General features: G+C 39.0%; 1 protein-coding gene across 1 annotated transcript in view; it reads left to right on the top strand.

Annotated features, from left to right (window-relative positions):
- LOC139479442 (regulator of G-protein signaling 22-like) overlaps window positions 1-20,709 on the top strand; it is an 83,361-nt gene that overhangs the window by 50,693 nt on the left and 11,959 nt on the right. Inside the window, exons 17-19 of the mRNA XM_071262291.1 lie at window positions 16,897-17,119; window positions 18,308-18,425; window positions 18,986-19,062. Coding sequence (XP_071118392.1) covers window positions 16,897-17,119; window positions 18,308-18,425; window positions 18,986-19,062 — 418 coding nt within the window. The remainder of the gene's footprint in view (window positions 1-16,896; window positions 17,120-18,307; window positions 18,426-18,985; window positions 19,063-20,709) is intronic.

Genomic DNA, 20,709 nt, shown 5'->3' with positions numbered 1-20,709 from the left:
GCCCACCAACCTCACAACACCACCCCACCAACCTCACAACACCAGCCCACCAACCTCACAACACCAACCATCAACCTCACAACAACACCCACCAACAAAATCCCCCCCCCCACCCCCCACCCCCCACCCCCTCTCCCCCCATGGATGAGTAAGTGGAATGGTAAAAAGATGAGGTTAGCCTTTCAGCAGGCTGTGATTTATTTCCAAAGCCTGACACTTGCCATCCAAAAGAAGGCCAGATAGGAAAATAAGCGCCACAGGTTTAATGATTATGGTAAGGCATTGTTGCTCAATCTGAATATAGTTTGCTGCAGTTGAATTGTATGACAATAAGATGTCAAGAGCGTTGTTGTGCCCTGGTTACCGGAGATCACACTGCACCAGGCAGGACACAATACCGCCTCAACTATATGCCCATCAGGATACATAGACTAGATTGCAGTTAAGGATATTAATGATGGGATTATCACACCAGATGTGGTGTGTTGATTATGGGTATACATCAGTGTGCAAGTCTCCATGATGTACCGCTGTGTTTCACACTGAGGCGTCAGATGAAGAAATGCATTTGTTCTGCACTGGTGCACATATTTGTAGTGCAGTTAGATTAGTGTCACAGTGCTGTAGAGGGTCTATCAACCTGCATCCAGTGACCTACTTGATAACCATAACATCTCTTGGCACAAACTATTTATCGTAATAATATTGCATTTTAATACTTTTAAGGCAAAACTAATATCAAGTACACTTTAGAACTCGTGATATTGATACTTGAAGGAAACTTTTGACTGTCTCCAGTTGGGACTAAGTGATATTAGCGCCAAGACAAGTATGTAATTTCCATAGTTAGAGCACTCAGATTGCTTTGTAGAATGAAATCCAGGACAGCTGTAGGTTTCATGATCTGTATAACAAAATGATTTTTTGTAATTACCTGATAAACTTAAGACAAAATGAATACTAATAAATGTGTATAACATGAATGGTTGATCAAGAATAGAAATGGTAGAAGCTTGTCAATGCAATCTTTGTTATATTTGTTCTGGTAAAAAAAATTCCCAGTTCCGTGATGGGATTTGAACCACGGATCTTATGATCCTGTAATATTCCTGTAATAGACAAGTGTATCAGTCCCATATTCCTGTAACAGACAAGTGTATCAGTCCAATATTCCTGTAATAGACAAGTTTATCAGTCATATATTCCTTAAACAGACAAGTTTATCAGTCCAATATTCCTTTTATAGACATGTTTATCAGTCCAATATTCCTGTAATAGACAAGTTTATCAGTCATATATTCCTTAAACAGACAAGTTTATCAGTCCAATATTCCTTTTATAGACATGTTTATCAGTCCAATATTCCTGTAATAGACAAGTTTGTCAGTCCAATATACCTGTAATAGACAAGTTTATCAGTCCAATATTCCTGTAACAGACAAGTTTATCAGTCCAATATTCCTGTAATAGACAAGTTTGTCAGTCCAATATTCCTGTAACAGACAAGTTTATCAGTCCAATATTCCTGTAATAGACAAGTTTATCAGTCCAATATACCTGTAATAGACAAGTTTATCAGTCCAATATACCTGTAATAGACAACTGTATCAGTCCAATATTCCTGTAACAGACAAGTGTATCATTCCAATATTCCTGTAATAGACAAGTTTATCAGTCCAATATACCTGTAATAGACAAGTTTATCAGTCCAATATACCTGTAATAGACAAGTTTATCAGTCCAATATACCTCTAATAGACAAGTGTAGCAGTCCAATATTCCTGTAATAGACAAGTTTATCAGTCCAATATTCCTGAAACAGACAAGTTTATCAGTCCAATATTCCTGTAATAGACAAGTTTATCAGTCCAATATTCCTGAAACAGACAAGTTTATCAGTCCAATATACCTGTAATAGACAAGTGTAGCAGTCCCATATTCCTGTAACAGACAAGTGTAGCAGTCCAATATTCCTGTAAAAGACAAGTTTATCAGTCCAATATTCCTGTAACAGACAAGTTTATCAGTCTAATATACGTGTAATAGACAAGTGTATCAGTCCAATATTCCTGTAATAGACAAGTTTATCAGTCCAATATTCCTGAAAGCGACAAGTTTATCAGTCCAATATTCCTGTAATAGACAAGTGTATCAGTCCAATATTCCTGTAACAGACAAGTGTATCAGTCCAATATTCCTGTAATAGACAAGTTTATCAGTCATATATTCCTTAAACAGACAAGTTTATCAGTCCAATATTCCTTTTATAGACATGTTTATCAGTCCAATATTCCTGTAATAGACAAGTTTATCAGTCATATATTCCTTAAACAGACAAGTTTATCAGTCCAATATTCTTTTTATAGACATGTTTATCAGTCCAATATACCTGTAATAGACAAGTTTATCAGTCCAATATACCTGTAATAGACAACTGTATCAGTCCAATATTCCTGTAACAGACAAGTGTATCATTCCAATATTCCTGTAATAGACAAGTTTATCAGTCCAATATACCTGTAATAGACAAGTTTATCAGTCCAATATACCTGTAATAGACAAGTTTATCAGTCCAATATACCTGTAATAGACAACTGTATCAGTCCAATATTCCTGTAACAGACAAGTGTATCAGTCAAATATACCTGTAATAGACAAGTGTAGCAATCCCATATTCCTGTAATAGACAAGTGTAGCAGTCCAATATTCCTGTAATAGACAAGTGTAGCAGTCCAATATTCCTGTAACAGACAAGTGTAGCAGTCCCATATTCCTGTAACAGACAAGTGTAGCAGTCCCATATTCCTGTAACAGACAAGTTTGGAATCTTAATTGTTGCCAATAAACAAGCAGCAGCATCAACTCTGTGACCACATCATCTGAATGTGAAGGTTGAGAGAAGACGTACTATGTTGTTCCTGAGAGGTGACTAGAGGCAAGGTTCTGTTACTTGTTCAAAACGTCCCTCTGTCTCCTGTGTTAGATGACATGTTAGTGATGGGCATGTCCATTCATGAAATGATACATGTGTGTATGTTGACCACTGACTGACCATGTTGTTTTTGTGTTCTTGCCTCTCTCTCCACACCTGGCAAACGGTAAGACCTTGCTCCACCTGTATAGTTGCTTCTTACCAACACCCCATGTTGTAGACAGTTGTCACGTTGTGTATAGCAGCATGCATTGTTTAGAAATGCCTTCATTCTATATGTTAACATATGTTTAGCAGTAAGTAGCACTCTTTTTGAACTCCTTACAATCATTAGGTAGCTGTATAATGGTGTCATTTTCAGATTTGCTTTGGATATTTTCATGTATTGATTTATTTTCTTAGATAATATTATCATCAGTAGCAAGTTAAGCTTTTTTAGCTTTGTTATGTTTGTGTAGACACCACTAACAGACTAAATATATGTGGGAGTATCAGTTTTCTAGACACAGCATCTTTGACAGCTAAAGAGCCTGTCTCCTCTACCTTTAATATCATATTTTACCGCTTGTAATGCAGAGAATACAATTTAATGACACCTCAAATTCATGAGAATAAAAGTGGGAAATATTAAATGCAGATGAACATAATATCATCTTATTTATAAAATGTGTCCGCCAAACACTGTATAATGGACACTTTGTAAAGCACACACATTTATACATGATACATCCTTTAGTAAAAGATACTTGTCAGTGTAGAGAAAATGTAATGTTGACATTTAATAGTCAAACTGCCTCAAATATGACTTTTAGCCAGTCATGGTACAGCATTTATGATATGTGTATCAATTCTCTTGCAACTAAAGTTCGTTTCAAGGCGTCAATAGCGGTAATCTGACCGTGGTTGCTGTAAATAACTGTGAGTTGTGCGATCTACCGACCACTTCGCATACAATTTCAAATTATTGTAAACATTATTACTATTATTGAATAAAACATTGAATAATATTAATCAAATATATTGCAAACTCTAGTCCAGATAAACAGTGAACAATTTTTTTATTACCAGATATTATAATGATAGCGTACTTCAGTTCGGATTTGTTGGCTGGTATTTCCTGTGTTACGTGATCGCGGTGATCAGCTGATAATGTTTTCTGAGATGGGGGAAAATATCGTGTGATTGGAAAACTTGAGTTTTTCAAAAATGTTTGTAAATTTTGGGAGCCATGCTTTATCGTGCGCTATAACCGAAGCACTCAATAACGAGGGACCACTGTAAGTAACAACTTTTAATGTGTGTGAAAAGTTATACGGAAATACGCTTTTTGAAGGCGGCGTGGCCTAAATGCAAATGTCCGATTTGGATTTTAAATTTTCCGGATCCCTGGTGTAGACTAGAGCGTGTCAAATCCATTCATTCTCAGAAGCCATTTTGACCAACTAATCCACTTCTCAGTTGGCGCAGCATGAGTTATTGTGAACCTAGTTTGCCTTGGAAAGTTGGAGAAATATACATAAATATACTCAAAACTATGATAACATACAATAATACAAGTAAGATTAATATTTATCAAGTTCATAACTATACAAATGGGAAAATGAGAAGACTGCAATGATACACTGCGTCAGTGATTGTAGGGGTGATTGTTCTGTACTGTGAACACTGTACAGACAGCCTAACAATGTGTTCACCCAGTCCAGCCGTAAGCAGGCAGGCACGTTCCATGTTAAATGTCCGCTCGATCGCTGATGCTTACACAGTGATAAATTGATGAAATAAGCATATGTTCAAAAAACTTTAAAGGTCCTGCTGAAACATTTATCTCAAAGGCAGGCAGGTTCTATTCTCATTGTGATATTTTTTTCTCTCTTTATTTCTAAATATCTTAACAGTCTATTACTGTTTAAAATTACCGATTGCTTAAGTTAAGAAATCTCATGTCATGCACAATTCTAAATTTGATGTTGTTTTTGCTTTGTTTTCATAGAATATTAAATGTATTAAAGTAAATGATAGCAAGGATGTGGAGGAGTTACTGTTAGGGGAGATAGTGGAAACTAGAACATACATCTGTCACTTCGCCACATGCTGTATACAGCTGCCAGCATCCATGATCAAATTATATTAAAAGATACATTTGGTTCTAAAATTCAAATAATCGTCAGGAAATATCAATACAACCTGTCTGATATTATGGTATATGAATGAGTAAACTAGTAAACTAATATGCTTGAAGCATATATTACATAAGAACAAAGGTGCAATGAAGAGACTCTGTGGTTGCTGAACAATTCTGAACCTAACTACGAAGTACGAGGGCCGATTGAAATGTTCTGAGCTTCAAAAAATATTGCGTAATAGTGAAATCTTTGGTTGTGGACAGTACATGATGTCATAGTATATCCACAAAATCTTTGTCCTTTGAGCAAATTGTTTCACTGTGACAAGTCACTAAAAAACAGGGTTCTGTGACCATTGGAAAATGGTCAAGCTTGAGGAACATACCAAAAAACATCCATGAAGATATGAGTACAATACTACGGAAATATGCCCCTTCCTGTGTCACTGTAAGAGGTGGTGCAGCAGAGTTTTATGCATGGCACAAAGAGCCTTGAAGACAACCCCCATACTGGAAGGCCACAACAGCAACACCAGAAATGATCCAGAGAATCCATGAAATGGTGTTGACTGACAAAATAAAGACTGAGCATCCTATTGCTGGTTCAATAGACATTGAGAGAGTGCATTCCATTATCAAGGACACTTTGGCAATGAAGAAAGAATCAGCTCGTTCCAAAGATTCGGAAGTGATCAAAAACACATCAGACACAGCATGTCTTATAACACTCTAGCTCTGTTTGATCCAGAAAGTATTTTGCAATGATTTGTGACAATGTATGAAACCTGGGTTCAAAACAACAATCAAAACAGTGGAAGCATTTGACATCATCGCCACTAAAGATGGCAAAGAATGTCCCATCAGCTCGAAAGGTTATGGCCTCCTTGCTCTGGGTTGCCAAGTGTGCCATGAACACGGTGAACTATCTTCCAAAAGGCTGGACAATAAACAGTGCATATTATGCTGCACGTTTGAGGCAATCACAGGGTGAAATTACGACAAAGAGACGTATAAAGCTGAGCCAAGGTGTGCTCTTCCATCAGGACAATACGGCAGTGCACAAATCACTCACTGCCATGACTATAGTCCACGAGTGTTGCTTTTAACTCCTTCAGCATACACCCTATTCTCCTGTTCCCAAACACGATGAAAGCTCTAGCCGAAACCCCGGACTGAAACGATGATGTCATAGCAGATGTGGAGAGTTTTTTGGACAGCCAAGAAGAAGACTTGGAAACCGGGATAAACTTGCTTCCAACATCGGTGGCAAACGTTTATCAATATGGAAGAGAGTTATGTTAAAAAATAATTCATTTTAATGTCTCGGTCAAGTCTGTCTATGTGAGGATCATTGCCCCCTTGTATGTAAAGTACATGTATAACAGTTTACATGTATTAAGTACAGTACTTTCCATTATATACTGATGGAAATGAATAAGAAAACACTCAGTCATAGACACAGTAAAATGATGTTCTATCATGGGTTCCCAGCCTCGTCTACCAATTCCGCATTGGAAACAATGCACACAAACACATCACACAACATTTGATTCTGACATGTATATGCCCTATTTTAAATGTACTGACTTCTTTCTGTATATTTTTCATTGTTCCCTTGTTCGTTTTCATCAGTATATAAGTGCAATAATTGTAAAATCAACATTTAACCCCATTTCAACTCATCACTTACTGCTACAGGCAGTATTAGAACTCTTCAGGCGTCAAAGTGACAAGGTATTCCCTGTTTGTGCTGTCATTCAGCGGAATGAACTGAAAGGGTGGACTCCAGCAGCCATCGTGCAGACATGGTGTCAGCTGTAGCAGATACTGCTGCTCCTGGGCAGTCGAGGGCAAGAGGGGAGGAAGCAGACCAAAACAGAAAACTGTCATTTGTCTGCAATACACAAGGAATCGGCAACACAAAACAGTGAGAATGTAACAAAACACTAAGAAACAGCATCCTAAACCTGAGAGGACGCTGCCCTAACCACGGAAACAGCAACACTAAGATGTAAATGTACTTGCTGTTTGTCGATCCTCTTGACATGACTTTCAGCTTCTATCAAACTAATCAGCAACCAACTCCATCTATGTAGTCCATCACAGTCAGGATGGGACTTTTCAGCCACCCGTCTTTCATAAAATGTTTATTTTTAAAACATTGACTCAATATGAACATTATCTACTACAGAATATGCTGTGCATGTAGCCACTTTTTAATACTTTTCTAAAAGCAGCCCAACATGCCTGTATGCAGAGGCAAAAGATGAAATGGATACTCAGACAATCTTCAAATCTAACATGAAAAAGTAAACCTTCGCTGTTTTTCAAAATGCTATTTCCTTGTCAGGTATTTCAAAACATGTTCATGATCTAAAAATCTGAAAAAATGCTATAATAGTTATAAAGTTTGATAAAGAAAAATTATTCACACTTGCTATACCCCCCTCCTAAGTTTATGGTTTATAAAAAACCCAGACTGCACTATTAGAGAGTGCACAAATTTTACATTTTCCACAGAAATGCCAATGTATTAACTAAGTCCTTTTATTTCCGAATGAGGGAACCTTGATATTGTCTCATGTTGTATCTTCTTTGAATTACGGTACAAATATTTTTTCGTCTTTTTCCAATCATATCATATGTCATGTTAATCTGAGTCCTGTTCTGCCCCACAAGTGAAAGGCCATTGTTGGAAACTGGAGCCTTCAATCATGATGGAGTTCTACTGTACAAATTGTGACTGCTAGACACTCTTCTTCCTTTTACATACATGTCCCACATCTTTCAACAGGAAGTGTCCAAATATTCCTTCAGATTCACTACCAGACAAGCAGCTGATACAGCAACCATCACTGACTGGATTGTTCTTCATAGCATCTTGAAATCTTGGACATGCACATAAAGATATCACAAAGCTTCTTAATGAAATCTAAATCATAGTATCACAGCCTAGTCAGATATATGTGATGATATGCAGTTTTGTTTTCTAGTGACTTAAAATTAGCATGAGATTTAGTTTTTGGAAGCTTGCCTTCATCACCCTGACTAACAATGATGCTTTTGAATGTAAATACATTGTACATCCCAGACATGAATAGCTGCAGAATGTGTATAGATCCATCACTCTCTCCAACAATAACTAGAGGTGGAGTAGCCACAGAGCCATCTCTGTCTGCAGGTCTGTTTAACAATTTGGTGAAGCACAGGTAGGGTGCTGACAAACCTAAGAAACATAATCAGGGCAAACTGGGATTTAAACCCATGACCATAGAATTCTGTCCTACCTATGGGACCATGCTTGCCGTAAGAGGCAACTTACAGAACTGTGTGGTCAGGATCGCTGACATGGTCGATGCATGTTATCGCATCTCAATTACACAGATCATGATGACAATCAGTGGATTGTCTTGTCCAGACACAATTATTTACATGCCGCTGTCATATAGCTGGAATATTACTGAGTGTGACAACACGCATACACGCACACACACACGCACACACTCATGATGTTTCTTGTCTTGTGTCTGTTGTTTCCTAATTTTGCATGACTGTAATTTCCATGTTTGGTTGTGGCAAATTTACCAGTCCACTTGATGAGTGATGTCAGTGTATCTGGTGGAGCTGTGTGAGAGTATGGACAACTAGAACTGTACTGTACAGAAGAATGTCAATGTATCTAGTGGAGCTGTGTGAGAGTATGAATGACTAGAACTGTACTGTACAGAATGATGTCAATGTATCTAGTGGAGCTGTGTGAGAGTATGGACAACTAGAACTGTGTACTGTACAGAGTGATGTCAGTGTATCTAGTGGAGCTGTGTGAGAGTATGGACAACTAGAACTGTGTACTGTACAGAATGATGTCAGTGTATCCGTAGGAGCTGTGTGAGAGTATGGACGACTAGAACTGTGTACTGTACAGAGTGATGTCAATGTATCTAGTGGAGCTGTGTGAAAGTATGAATGACTAGAACTGTACTGTACAGAGTGATGTCAATGTATCTGGTGGAGCTGTGTGAGAGTATAGACGACTAGAACTGTGTACTGTACAGAGTGATGTCAGTGTATCCGGTGGAGCTGTGTGAGAGTATGGACGACTAGAACTGTACTGTATAGAGTAATGTCAGTGTATCTAGTGGAGCTGTGTGAGAGTATGGATGACTAGAACTGTGTACCGTACAGAGTGATGTCAGTGTATCTAGTGGAGCTGTGTGAGAGTATGGACAACTAGAACTGTACTGTACAGAATGATGTCAATGTATCCGGTGGAGCTGTGTGAGAGTATGGACAACTAGAACTGTGTACTGTACAGAGTGATGTCAATGTATCTAATGGAGCTGTGTGAGAGTATGGACAACTAGAACTGTGTACTGTACAGAGTGATGTCAATGTATCTAGTGGAGCTGTGTGAGAGTATGGACAACTAGAACTGTACTGTACAGAGTGATGTCAATGTATCTAGCGGAGCTGTGTGAGAGTATGGACGACTAGAACTGTACCGTACAGAGTGATGTCAGTGTCTCTAGTGGAGCTGTGTGAGAGTATTGACGACTAGAACTGTGTACTGTACAGAGTGATGTCAATGTATCTAGTGGAGCTGTGTGAGAGTATGGACAACTAGAACTGTACTGTACAGAGTGATGTCAATGTATCTAGTGGAGCTGTGTGAGAGTATGGATGACTAGAACTGTGTACTGTACAGAGTGATGTCAATGTATCTTGTGGAGCTGTGTGAGAGTATGGATGACTAGAACTGTGTACTGTACAGAGTGATGTCAATGTATCTAGTGGAGCTGTGTGAAAGTATGGACAACTAGAACTGTACTGTACAGAGTGATGTCAATGTATCTAGTGGAGCTGTGTGAAAGTATGGACGACTAGAACTGTGTACTGTACAGAGTGATGTCAATGTATCTAGTGGAGCTGTGTGAGAGTATGGACAACTAGAACTGTACTGTACAGAGTGATGTCAGTGTATCCGTAGGAGCTGTGTGAGAGTATGGATGACTAGAACTGTGTACTGTACAGAGTGATGTCAATGTATCTAGTGGAGCTGTGTGAAAGTATGAATGACTAGAACTGTACTGTACAGAGTGATGTCAATGTATCCGGTGGAGCTGTGTGAGAGTATGGACAACTAGAACTGTACTGTATAGAGTAATGTCAGTGTATCTAGTGGAGCTGTGTGAGAGTATGGATGACTAGAACTGTACTGTATAGAGTAATGTCAGTGTATCTAGTGGAGCTGTGTGAGAGTATGGATGACTAGAACTGTGTACTGTACAGAATGATGTCAGTGTATCTAGTGGAGCTGTGTGAGAGTATGGATGACTAGAACTGTGTATTGTACAGAATGATGTCAGTGTATCTAGTGGAGCTGTGTGAGAGTATGGACGACTAGAACTGTACTGTACAGAGTGATGTCAGTGTATCTAGTGGAGCTGTGTGAGAGTATGGACGACTAGAACTGTGTACTGTACAGAGTGATGTCAGTGTATCTATTGGAGCTGTGTGAGAGTATGGACAACTAGAACTGTACTGTACAGAGTGATGTCAATGTATCTAGTGGAGCTGTGTGAGAGTATGGACAACTAGAACTGTACTGTACAGAGTGATGTCAGTGTATCCGTAGGAGCTGTGTGAGAGTATGGATGACTAGAACTGTGTACTGTACAGAGTGATGTCAATGTATCTAGTGGAGCTGTGTGAAAGTATGAATGACTAGAACTGTACTGTACAGAGTGATGTCAATGTATCTAGTGGAGCTGTGTGAGAGTATGGATGACTAGAACTGTGTACTGTACAGAGTGATGTCAATGTATCTTGTGGAGCTGTGTGAGAGTATGGATGACTAGAACTGTGTACTGTACAGAGTGATGTCAATGTATCTAGTGGAGCTGTGTGAGAGTATGGACAACTAGAACTGTACTGTACAGAGTGATGTCAATGTATCTAGAGGAGCTGTGTGAGAGTATGGACGACTAGAACTGTGTACTGTACAGAGTGATGTCAATGTATCTATTGGAGCTGTGTGAGAGTATGGACGACTAGAACTGTACTGTACAGAGTGATGTCAATGTATCTGGTGGAGCTGTGTGAGAGTATGGATGACTAGAACTGTACTGTACAGAGTGATGTCAATGTATCTAGTGGAGCTGTGTGAGAGTATGGATGACTAGAACTGTGTACTGTACAGAGTGATGTCAATGTATCTTGTGGAGCTGTGTGAGAGTATGGATGACTAGAACTGTGTACTGTACAGAGTGATGTCAATGTATCTAGTGGAGCTGTGTGAAAGTATGGACAACTAGAACTGTACTGTACAGAGTGATGTCAATGTATCTAGAGGAGCTGTGTGAAAGTATGGACGACTAGAACTGTGTACTGTACAGAGTGATGTCAATGTATCTAGTGGAGCTGTGTGAGAGTATGGACAACTAGAACTGTACTGTACAGAGTGATGTCAATGTATCTGGTGGAGCTGTGTGAGAGTATGGATGACTAGAACTGTGTACTGTACAGAGTGATGTCAATGTATCTAGTGGAGCTGTGTGAGAGTATGGATGACTAGAACTGTGTACTGTACAGAGTGATGTCAATGTATCTTGTGGAGCTGTGTGAGAGTATGGATGACTAGAACTGTGTACTGTACAGAGTGATGTCAATGTATCTAGTGGAGCTGTGTGAGAGTATGGACAACTAGAACTGTACTGTACAGAGTGATGTCAATGTATCTGGTGGAGCTGTGTGAGAGTATGGATGACTAGAACTGTGTACTGTACAGAGTGATGTCAATGTATCTAGTGGAGCTGTGTGAGAGTATGGATGACTAGAACTGTGTACTGTACAGAGTGATGTCAATGTATCTTGTGGAGCTGTGTGAGAGTATGGATGACTAGAACTGTGTACTGTACAGAGTGATGTCAATGTATCTAGTGGAGCTGTGTGAAAGTATGGACAACTAGAACTGTACTGTACAGAGTGATGTCAATGTATCTAGAGGAGCTGTGTGAAAGTATGGACGACTAGAACTGTGTACTGTACAGAGTGATGTCAATGTATCTAGTGGAGCTGTGTGAGAGTATGGACAACTAGAACTGTACTGTACAGAGTGATGTCAGTGTATCTAGTGGAGCTGTGTGAGAGTATGGATGACTAGAACTGTACTGTACAGAGTGATGTCAATGTATCTGGTGGAGCTGTGTGAGAGTATGGATGACTAGAACTGTGTACTGTACAGAGTGATGTCAGTGTATCTATATGAGCTGTGTGAGAGTATGGACAACTAGAACTGTGTACTGTACAGAATGATGTCAGTGTATCTAGTGGAGCTGTGTGAGAGTATGGATGACTAGAACTGTGTACTGTACAGAATGATGTCAGTGTATCTAGTGGAGCTGTGTGAGAGTATGGATGACTAGAACTGTGTATTGTACAGAATGATGTCAGTGTATCTAGTGGAGCTGTGTGAGAGTATGGACGACTAGAACTGTACTGTACAGAGTGATGTCAGTGTATCTAGTGGAGCTGTGTGAGAGTATGGACGACTAGAACTGTGTACTGTACAGAGTGATGTCAGTGTATCTATATGAGCTGTGTGAGAGTATGGACAACTAGAACTGTACTGTACAGAGTGATGTCAATGTATCTAGTGGAGCTGTGTGAGAGTATGGATGACTAGAACTGTACTGTATAGAGTAATGTCAGTGTATCTAGTGGAGCTGTGTGAGAGTATGGATGACTAGAACTGTGTACTGTACAGAGTGATGTCAATGTATCTAGTGGAGCTGTGTGAAAGTATGGACAACTAGAACTGTACTGTACAGAGTGATGTCAATGTATCTAGAGGAGCTGTGTGAAAGTATGGACGACTAGAACTGTGTACTGTACAGAGTGATGTCAATGTATCTAGTGGAGCTGTGTGAAAGTATGGACAACTAGAACTGTACTGTACAGAGTGATGTCAATGTATCTAGAGGAGCTGTGTGAAAGTATGGACGACTAGAACTGTGTACTGTACAGAGTGATGTCAATGTATCTAGTGGAGCTGTGTGAGAGTATGGACAACTAGAACTGTACTGTACAGAGTGATGTCAGTGTATCTAGTGGAGCTGTGTGAGAGTATGGATGACTAGAACTGTACTGTACAGAGTGATGTCAATGTATCTGGTGGAGCTGTGTGAGAGTATGGATGACTAGAACTGTGTACTGTACAGAGTGATGTCAGTGTATCTATATGAGCTGTGTGAGAGTATGGACAACTAGAACTGTGTACTGTACAGAATGATGTCAGTGTATCTAGTGGAGCTGTGTGAGAGTATGGATGACTAGAACTGTGTACTGTACAGAATGATGTCAGTGTATCTAGTGGAGCTGTGTGAGAGTATGGATGACTAGAACTGTGTATTGTACAGAATGATGTCAGTGTATCTAGTGGAGCTGTGTGAGAGTATGGACGACTAGAACTGTACTGTACAGAGTGATGTCAGTGTATCTAGTGGAGCTGTGTGAGAGTATGGACGACTAGAACTGTGTACTGTACAGAGTGATGTCAGTGTATCTATATGAGCTGTGTGAGAGTATGGACAACTAGAACTGTACTGTACAGAGTGATGTCAATGTATCTAGTGGAGCTGTGTGAGAGTATGGATGACTAGAACTGTACTGTATAGAGTAATGTCAGTGTATCTAGTGGAGCTGTGTGAGAGTATGGATGACTAGAACTGTGTACTGTACAGAATGATGTCAGTGTATCTAGTGGAGCTGTGTGAGAGTATGGATGACTAGAACTGTGTATTGTACAGAATGATGTCAGTGTATCTAGTGGAGCTGTGTGAGAGTATGGACGACTAGAACTGTACTGTACAGAGTGATGTCAGTGTATCTAGTGGAGCTGTGTGAGAGTATGGACGACTAGAACTGTGTACTGTACAGAGTGATGTCAGTGTATCTATATGAGCTGTGTGAGAGTATGGACAACTAGAACTGTATTGTACAGAATGATGTCAGTGTATCTAGTGGAGCTGTGTGAGAGTATGGACGACTAGAACTGTACTGTACAGAGTGATGTCAGTGTATCTAGTGGAGCTGTGTGAGAGTATGGACGACTAGAACTGTGTACTGTACAGAGTGATGTCAGTGTATCTATATGAGCTGTGTGAGAGTATGGACAACTAGAACTGTACTGTACAGAGTGATGTCAATGTATCTAGTGGAGCTGTGTGAGAGTATGGACGACTAGAACTGTACTGTACAGAGTGATGTCAGTGTATCTAGTGGAGCTGTGTGAGAGTATGGACGACTAGAACTGTGTACTGTACAGAGTGATGTCAGTGTATCTATATGAGCTGTGTGAGAGTATGGACAACTAGAACTGTACTGTACAGAGTGATGTCAATGTATCTAGTGGAGCTGTGTGAGAGTATGGACGACTAGAACTGTGTACTGTACAGAGTGATGTCAGTGTATCTATTGGAGCTGTGTGAGAGTATGGACAACTATGGCTCCATGTGCTCCATGGCTACTGACGTCTAGCTGCTGCTCTCACCTGCAGAGCAGACAAGGCTATTAACTGATTATGGATATGGCTGAATATAATTTATTAATACAAATCAGATTATTTATTAATGCTAGCCTGATGATTTATGGATGTTGTGGCTGCCTTATCTAAATGATAAACTAAATGTGTTCAGAGTTCTGAATTGAGGTTAACACTTTCATGTTCTGACCACTGTTATCAGTGTAGCTAAATCCATATAAACATTATCTTTGGAGTGGTGATCTAAAGTAATGGCTTGCTTTATATAGTTCTTCATGCGGACACATACTAACAGCTATTTGTAAAGTAACATTTCTTTGCACTATGAAGTGTATGTGTAACTCATCACAAAGGGGTTGCTAGAAGTTGCATATCAAATTTATCACTTATGTTTTGTTTCTAAGAAATGGTTGGAGAACTTAGCATAGTACGCTATTTAATAGCAGTAGTTTGATTTATAATGGATCGTAATGGCGAATGCTTGCTAACATATTAAATACCCGGTATGTTTCTTGTTCTTTGTTCAACTTTTATGACACATGAATTAGGATTGATCGATGCTGATTTTCTTTACCGAGTTTGGTAAACAAAGTACCTGTTATTAGCAACTCAATGACCAGCAACTATATTATCGCGTTATCACTATTTTGTGGTGTGATGCTTGTGGATTATGTGGTTCACATCACTTCCTGTTTTGGGTTATGTGTAATCCAATGTATACGACTTTGTTTAGATCAAGGGATGTCATCCGAACATAAGGTTCTTTTCTAACCAATTTCGAATGGAGGTAGGGGTAATTCCACTTCAGAAACGTCCCAGAAACTATCATAAAAATAGTTAACATGTATACTTACGAGTAGCTGAGACTTACCACAACAAGTCCTGTATTTGCTCATGTGATGAAATCTCTTGCTTAAATTTGCATATGTAAACAGTCAACAGTGGGTGTGGATTACGCGATTTATCGATACCCTGATAATATTGAACCCATGAAAGTATAGTGTCATACTATATATTTAGTTTGTCTTTACATTATATTTAGTTTGTCTTTACATTCTTCCTAAAGGTTACAGAAGGGATGGGTTTTCTGGGTACCAGGACAGGTAATTTACTGTAAATAGAAGCACTCAAGGCAATGGTCACATATTGTTGCCATCTGTCTGCTAATGTACACATAGACACAGTCACCAACAACTCGTGATGGAAAGTGCTTTGTATTTTATGTTTGAAATTAATGACAAAATCAACATGAATAATATACTATTAGAACCTTTCTTTCACTGCAAGTCACTGCTGATACTACACCGACAGATAAAATCCAAGTTGTGTGTCTCGTAAAAGGGGCTAGGGTAGGGTAAATTGGCTATCCAAGCAAGTTTCTTTTAAACAACACTTTAGCTGAAGGGGCCATTGTTGTGTAGGGTACTATAGCTGTGTAACACCGGGATCTTTCTATCCAGAAATGTACCATGGCTGGTCCCTGGGGAGCCTGGATGAGTCCATTAAACAGTGAGTGAAACCATTTAGGCTTCACTTGTAATATAAAGACTTGCATGTTGCAGGAATAGATTGAGGTTTGAAAATAGTGTCTGTGGTGTTGAAATAACATGAATGTTAATACAACATATTCAAGCAGCAAACACAAGTCTCAGTCCAGTTTTCTGGAGAATGGTTTTGGGCAGGGTACATTCCTGTATATAGAAAGGCACCCTTTGCAACAACGACCCCATCAAATATATTTTACTCATCCACTAATTCAAGTTTTCTGATCTAGGTCCATCAACTGTTAAATGATTGTGTTAATTATAAAGAGACAATGTTTCAATTTCAGATAAAGAACTAACAACAATATCTAGACCCCACTAAAAACACATTAGTCCTTGGAGCCTAGTCTTGCTTTTATTAGTGTATGCAGATACAGGTAGTAGGTAGTAGTTACTTGGGTATCCAGATAATGATATGGATTTAATCCTGAAAGCTGCCCACAAGCTTTTGAAAAAAATCACTTGGAGATTTTTGATACCTGAAAGGAATCTATAGAATAATTTAATTCAATCAGAATTAATTAACTGTGAACTTCTAAATACCACTTAATCACACTGTACAGAAGAGTGAAGTCGGAGACATGAAAGTTAGAAGTGGGTCAGATCAAGATATGGAATATTTTGTTAATTTACTGTGGCCTATTCTAAAAACTTTATGTTAATTGTTGTCATTAATTGTTTTCCTTAATACTTCAGGTAAAAAGTCTAATGTATTGAAATTATTTAATTCTGATATGACGTTTCCAATGGTTTTCAGGAGCGAGAACGTCGCATTGCATTGGGTTTGCCAGTTGATGGAGAGGAGGACGATGACCTTTTTATTGACCCTTTCAAGGCTATGGATGAAAGTGAGGCTGAGTTAGAGGACCGGGAAGGAGACAAGGTGTCGTGGACATATTCTAACTACATGCGCGCACTGGAGAAGGAAGACCTACTGAATAACACTGATGAAAGCATGTTCAGCTCACTCACTGATGGCAGTAAGACATTCATCTTCATACACTGGGAAAAGCTAGTGTATATCAGTATAATGGCAAAGCACGATAAGAAGCATTTAGTAATTATATCATCAGATACAAATGTATCTAAATGGCATCTGCTCAGTGTAACGGCCATGTTTAAGTGTAGAAAAAGAGAACTTATGTTTTATAAATTTCAGCCACAAAGATATGAAAATGTAGACAGCTTAATATGCTTCACCTTTGTTCTATCGTATGTTTGATATTTCAAGTCACGTACCATTAGCCCAACATCAGCTATGACATATCCTCTGAAAGACACGTCATGCAGTAGAGGAATAATCTCAAAATGATATTGATAAATACTGTCATTGTAGGTTCCATGGCCTTTATCATGAAATAATTATTTTCTATGATGGTTATGTCTACAATATGGCCCCCAACTTCTGGATGCAACAAGCTGATTTCCCCAATCTCTACACAGTGTTGTTTGTGTAGTTGAAGAAATGACTTTTGCAGCAAAATAAATGTAAAGGACGATGTTTCTTGCTCAGTGAGATCCAGGCAAATGCCGTGTGGTCCAAAAGCTGTAGAATGTTAATAGAGTTACCTGCCCCTGCCCCCAGCTGCATGCATGTATTGAGGTATGTGGCAAGGGTCACTATAATTGCAACTCCATAGGCCATTGTTTTTTCTTCAAATAAACCAAATGGCTGCTGGCAACATCAAATAGATTGTCAGAGATTTCCACATTCTGCTGAAGTCAAGTGGTACCAGTAGGTGGCTAGCTGGCTCCCCGCACTGCCAGCCCTGTACACAGCTCCAGCATCATGACAGTGGAAACAGGACCAGCATCACATCATGGGGACATCATTTGTAGGTCATTCTGTCATAATACACATTTACAAGGTATATGCTTGGAATAGAGATAACAAACACCCGCTAAGTTGGGTTCCTATTGAATTATCACATTTGATACACCCAGTGCTTTCAGCAGCTTATTGCCCATGTGAGCTTACTTGTGTAGAAGCATGTGTATGTGTGATGCTGGCGGCGGTGGTTTGTTGATGTGGGAGAAAGCTCTGGAGCACCCACAGACACATCAGACATAAATGTTGGACAGAAACCTGTTCCAACCATCCCAGGATTGGGAAGTGTTAAGTTGTTAGCTAAGATGGATGTAAGCAGTACCTGATCTTTCCTTCCCAGACTCTTTCAAGGAGCTGAACTTGGAGATGATAGCAGAGAGTCTTGGGAGGGAGGACAGCCCCCCTCCCAGTCACAAGAAGTCATTCCGGTCCGAGGAAACACAAACTACACCATACAAGTCAGTATCAAATTTCTACAGTATCATGTTCTGGCTATAATATTTTCTAGTTTCAGTTATGGATCCATGATCAGAAAAGTGAGAAATACTGTGTTTTACTGGATTGTCTTCCCTCCTCACTGGTTTAGAACTACTGTAATTGGTCATTCTTAATACGAAGGAGGAGGTGATTTGACTAAATTATGCTCAAGATAATTCCAACAAATTGGCACATCATAAACCCCAACTATCTAATATTTTATGTTGTACATTAAGTCTAAGGTACCTCCATCGTGATACAAAGATACCAATAATAGAAAAGACCTATTTTAAAAACTTTCAAGTTAGCTAACATTGACTATAATGGTAATAAATAATTTGTGATACACAATTAAAACAAAACCCTTATTCCCTGCTCCTTGACTAAAAAATATTCTCATACTAAAATAAAAATGACCAAATAGAATCGCCTACTCATTGATGTTGATAATGAAAAATATAGGTTACTCACAAAATTCTGTAAAGCTTATGTGCTTAAGCTTACAGTGTGTTTCATCATTGCTTAATGATTTTTTTTATAGAAAAGTGAGTCGAGCTGAGACATCACTGAAACCTGTAGAGGAGAAAAGTCCAAGGAGAAGCCCCGAACCTGTTTCAGGTAATTCTTACTGCTGTAGTTCTACTGAACCAGCCAAGATGATATGTATGGTATTGATGTTGTCCTTACACTGTATCAGGGAATTCTTACTGCTGTAGTTCTACTGAACCAGCCAAGATGATAAGTTTGGTATCGATGTTGTCCTTACACTGTATCAGGTAATTCTTATTACTGTAGTTCTACTGAACCAGCCAAGATGATAAGTTTGGTATCCATGTTGTCCTTACACTGTATCAGGTAATTCTTATTACTGTAGTTCTACTGAACCAGCCAAGATGATAAGTATGGTATCGATGTTGTCCTGTATCAGGTATACTGCTCGGAGTATATAGTTATATAAGATAGCTACGCGATAAATCGCAAAGAACAATGAAGAATGAAGCGTGGTTTATTTCACGGTAAAACATTGTTCTATCATGACGTCATTTCAGGAATCTCCGCTCGCAATTTGATGATGTCTTTATTTTTGAGAGGGTCTAGTGTTGTTCCAGATAGATGTAGCTGGTCTATGCAGAAAATGCAGTGGCTAATTGATCACATCCAAAATTGGGACAGATATGACATTCATTATTAGGAAAAAAGCTGCAGACAATCGACATGAGGACTGCGAGAATATGCGGGAAATATGAAACTTAATCCACCTGTTAATAAACTGGACTCCTACATTTCCCTCTATTGAGGAAGCCATCATTATTAAAATATGGGTAAATATTTATATTGAAGCTTGTACATTTTTTCAACATCCTTAAGAGGCTGTATGTCTCATGTAAGAAATAAACGACTAGTGGTAGTTGTTTATGGTACAATAAAACACTGCCGGGAGAATAAACCATTCAGGGCATTTATTGTATTATAAACAACTCCCACTCGCCCTTAATTTCCTAGGTAACATACATACCAGCAGGATGATAAGTGTTGATGTTGTCCAGACACTATATCTGGCATAATGCATGGTGTATATGGTTGTAACATACATACCAGCAGGATGATAAGTGCTGATGTTGTCCAGACACTATATCAGGCATAATGCATGGTGTATATGGTGGTAACATACATACCAGGAAGATGATAAGTGTTGATGTTGTCCAGACACTATATCAGGCATAATGAATGGTGTATATGGTTGTAACATACATACTAGCAGGATGATAAATGTCGACGTTGTCCAGACACTATATCAGGCATAATGCATGGTGTATATGGTGGTAACATACATACCAGGAGGATGATAAATGTCGATGTTGTCCAGACACTATATCAGGCATAATGCATGGTGTATATGGTTGTAACATACATACTAGCAGGATGATAAATGTCGATGTTGTCCAGACACTATATCAGGCATAATGCATGGTGTATATGGTTGTAACATACATACTAGCAGGATGATATGTGTCGATGTTGTCCAGACACTATATCAGGCATAATGCATGGTGTATATGGTTGTAACATACATACTAGCAGGATGATAAGTATTGATGTTCCACAGAATCTGTATCAGGCATAATGCATGGTGTATATGGTTGTAACATACATACCAGCAGGATGATAAGTATCGATGTTCCACAGAATCTGTATCAGGTACGATGCATGGTGTATATGGTTGTAACATACATACCAGGAGGATGATAAGTATCGATGTTCCAC

Source organism: Haliotis cracherodii, unplaced genomic scaffold (genome assembly GCF_022045235.1).
Source record: "Haliotis cracherodii isolate W230 unplaced genomic scaffold, xgHalCrac1.p SCAF_4, whole genome shotgun sequence".
NCBI lineage: Eukaryota > Metazoa > Mollusca > Gastropoda > Lepetellida > Haliotidae > Haliotis > Haliotis cracherodii.
The sequence above is the reverse complement of the archived record's forward strand: the minus strand, read 5'-3'. Positions and strand labels throughout refer to the sequence as shown.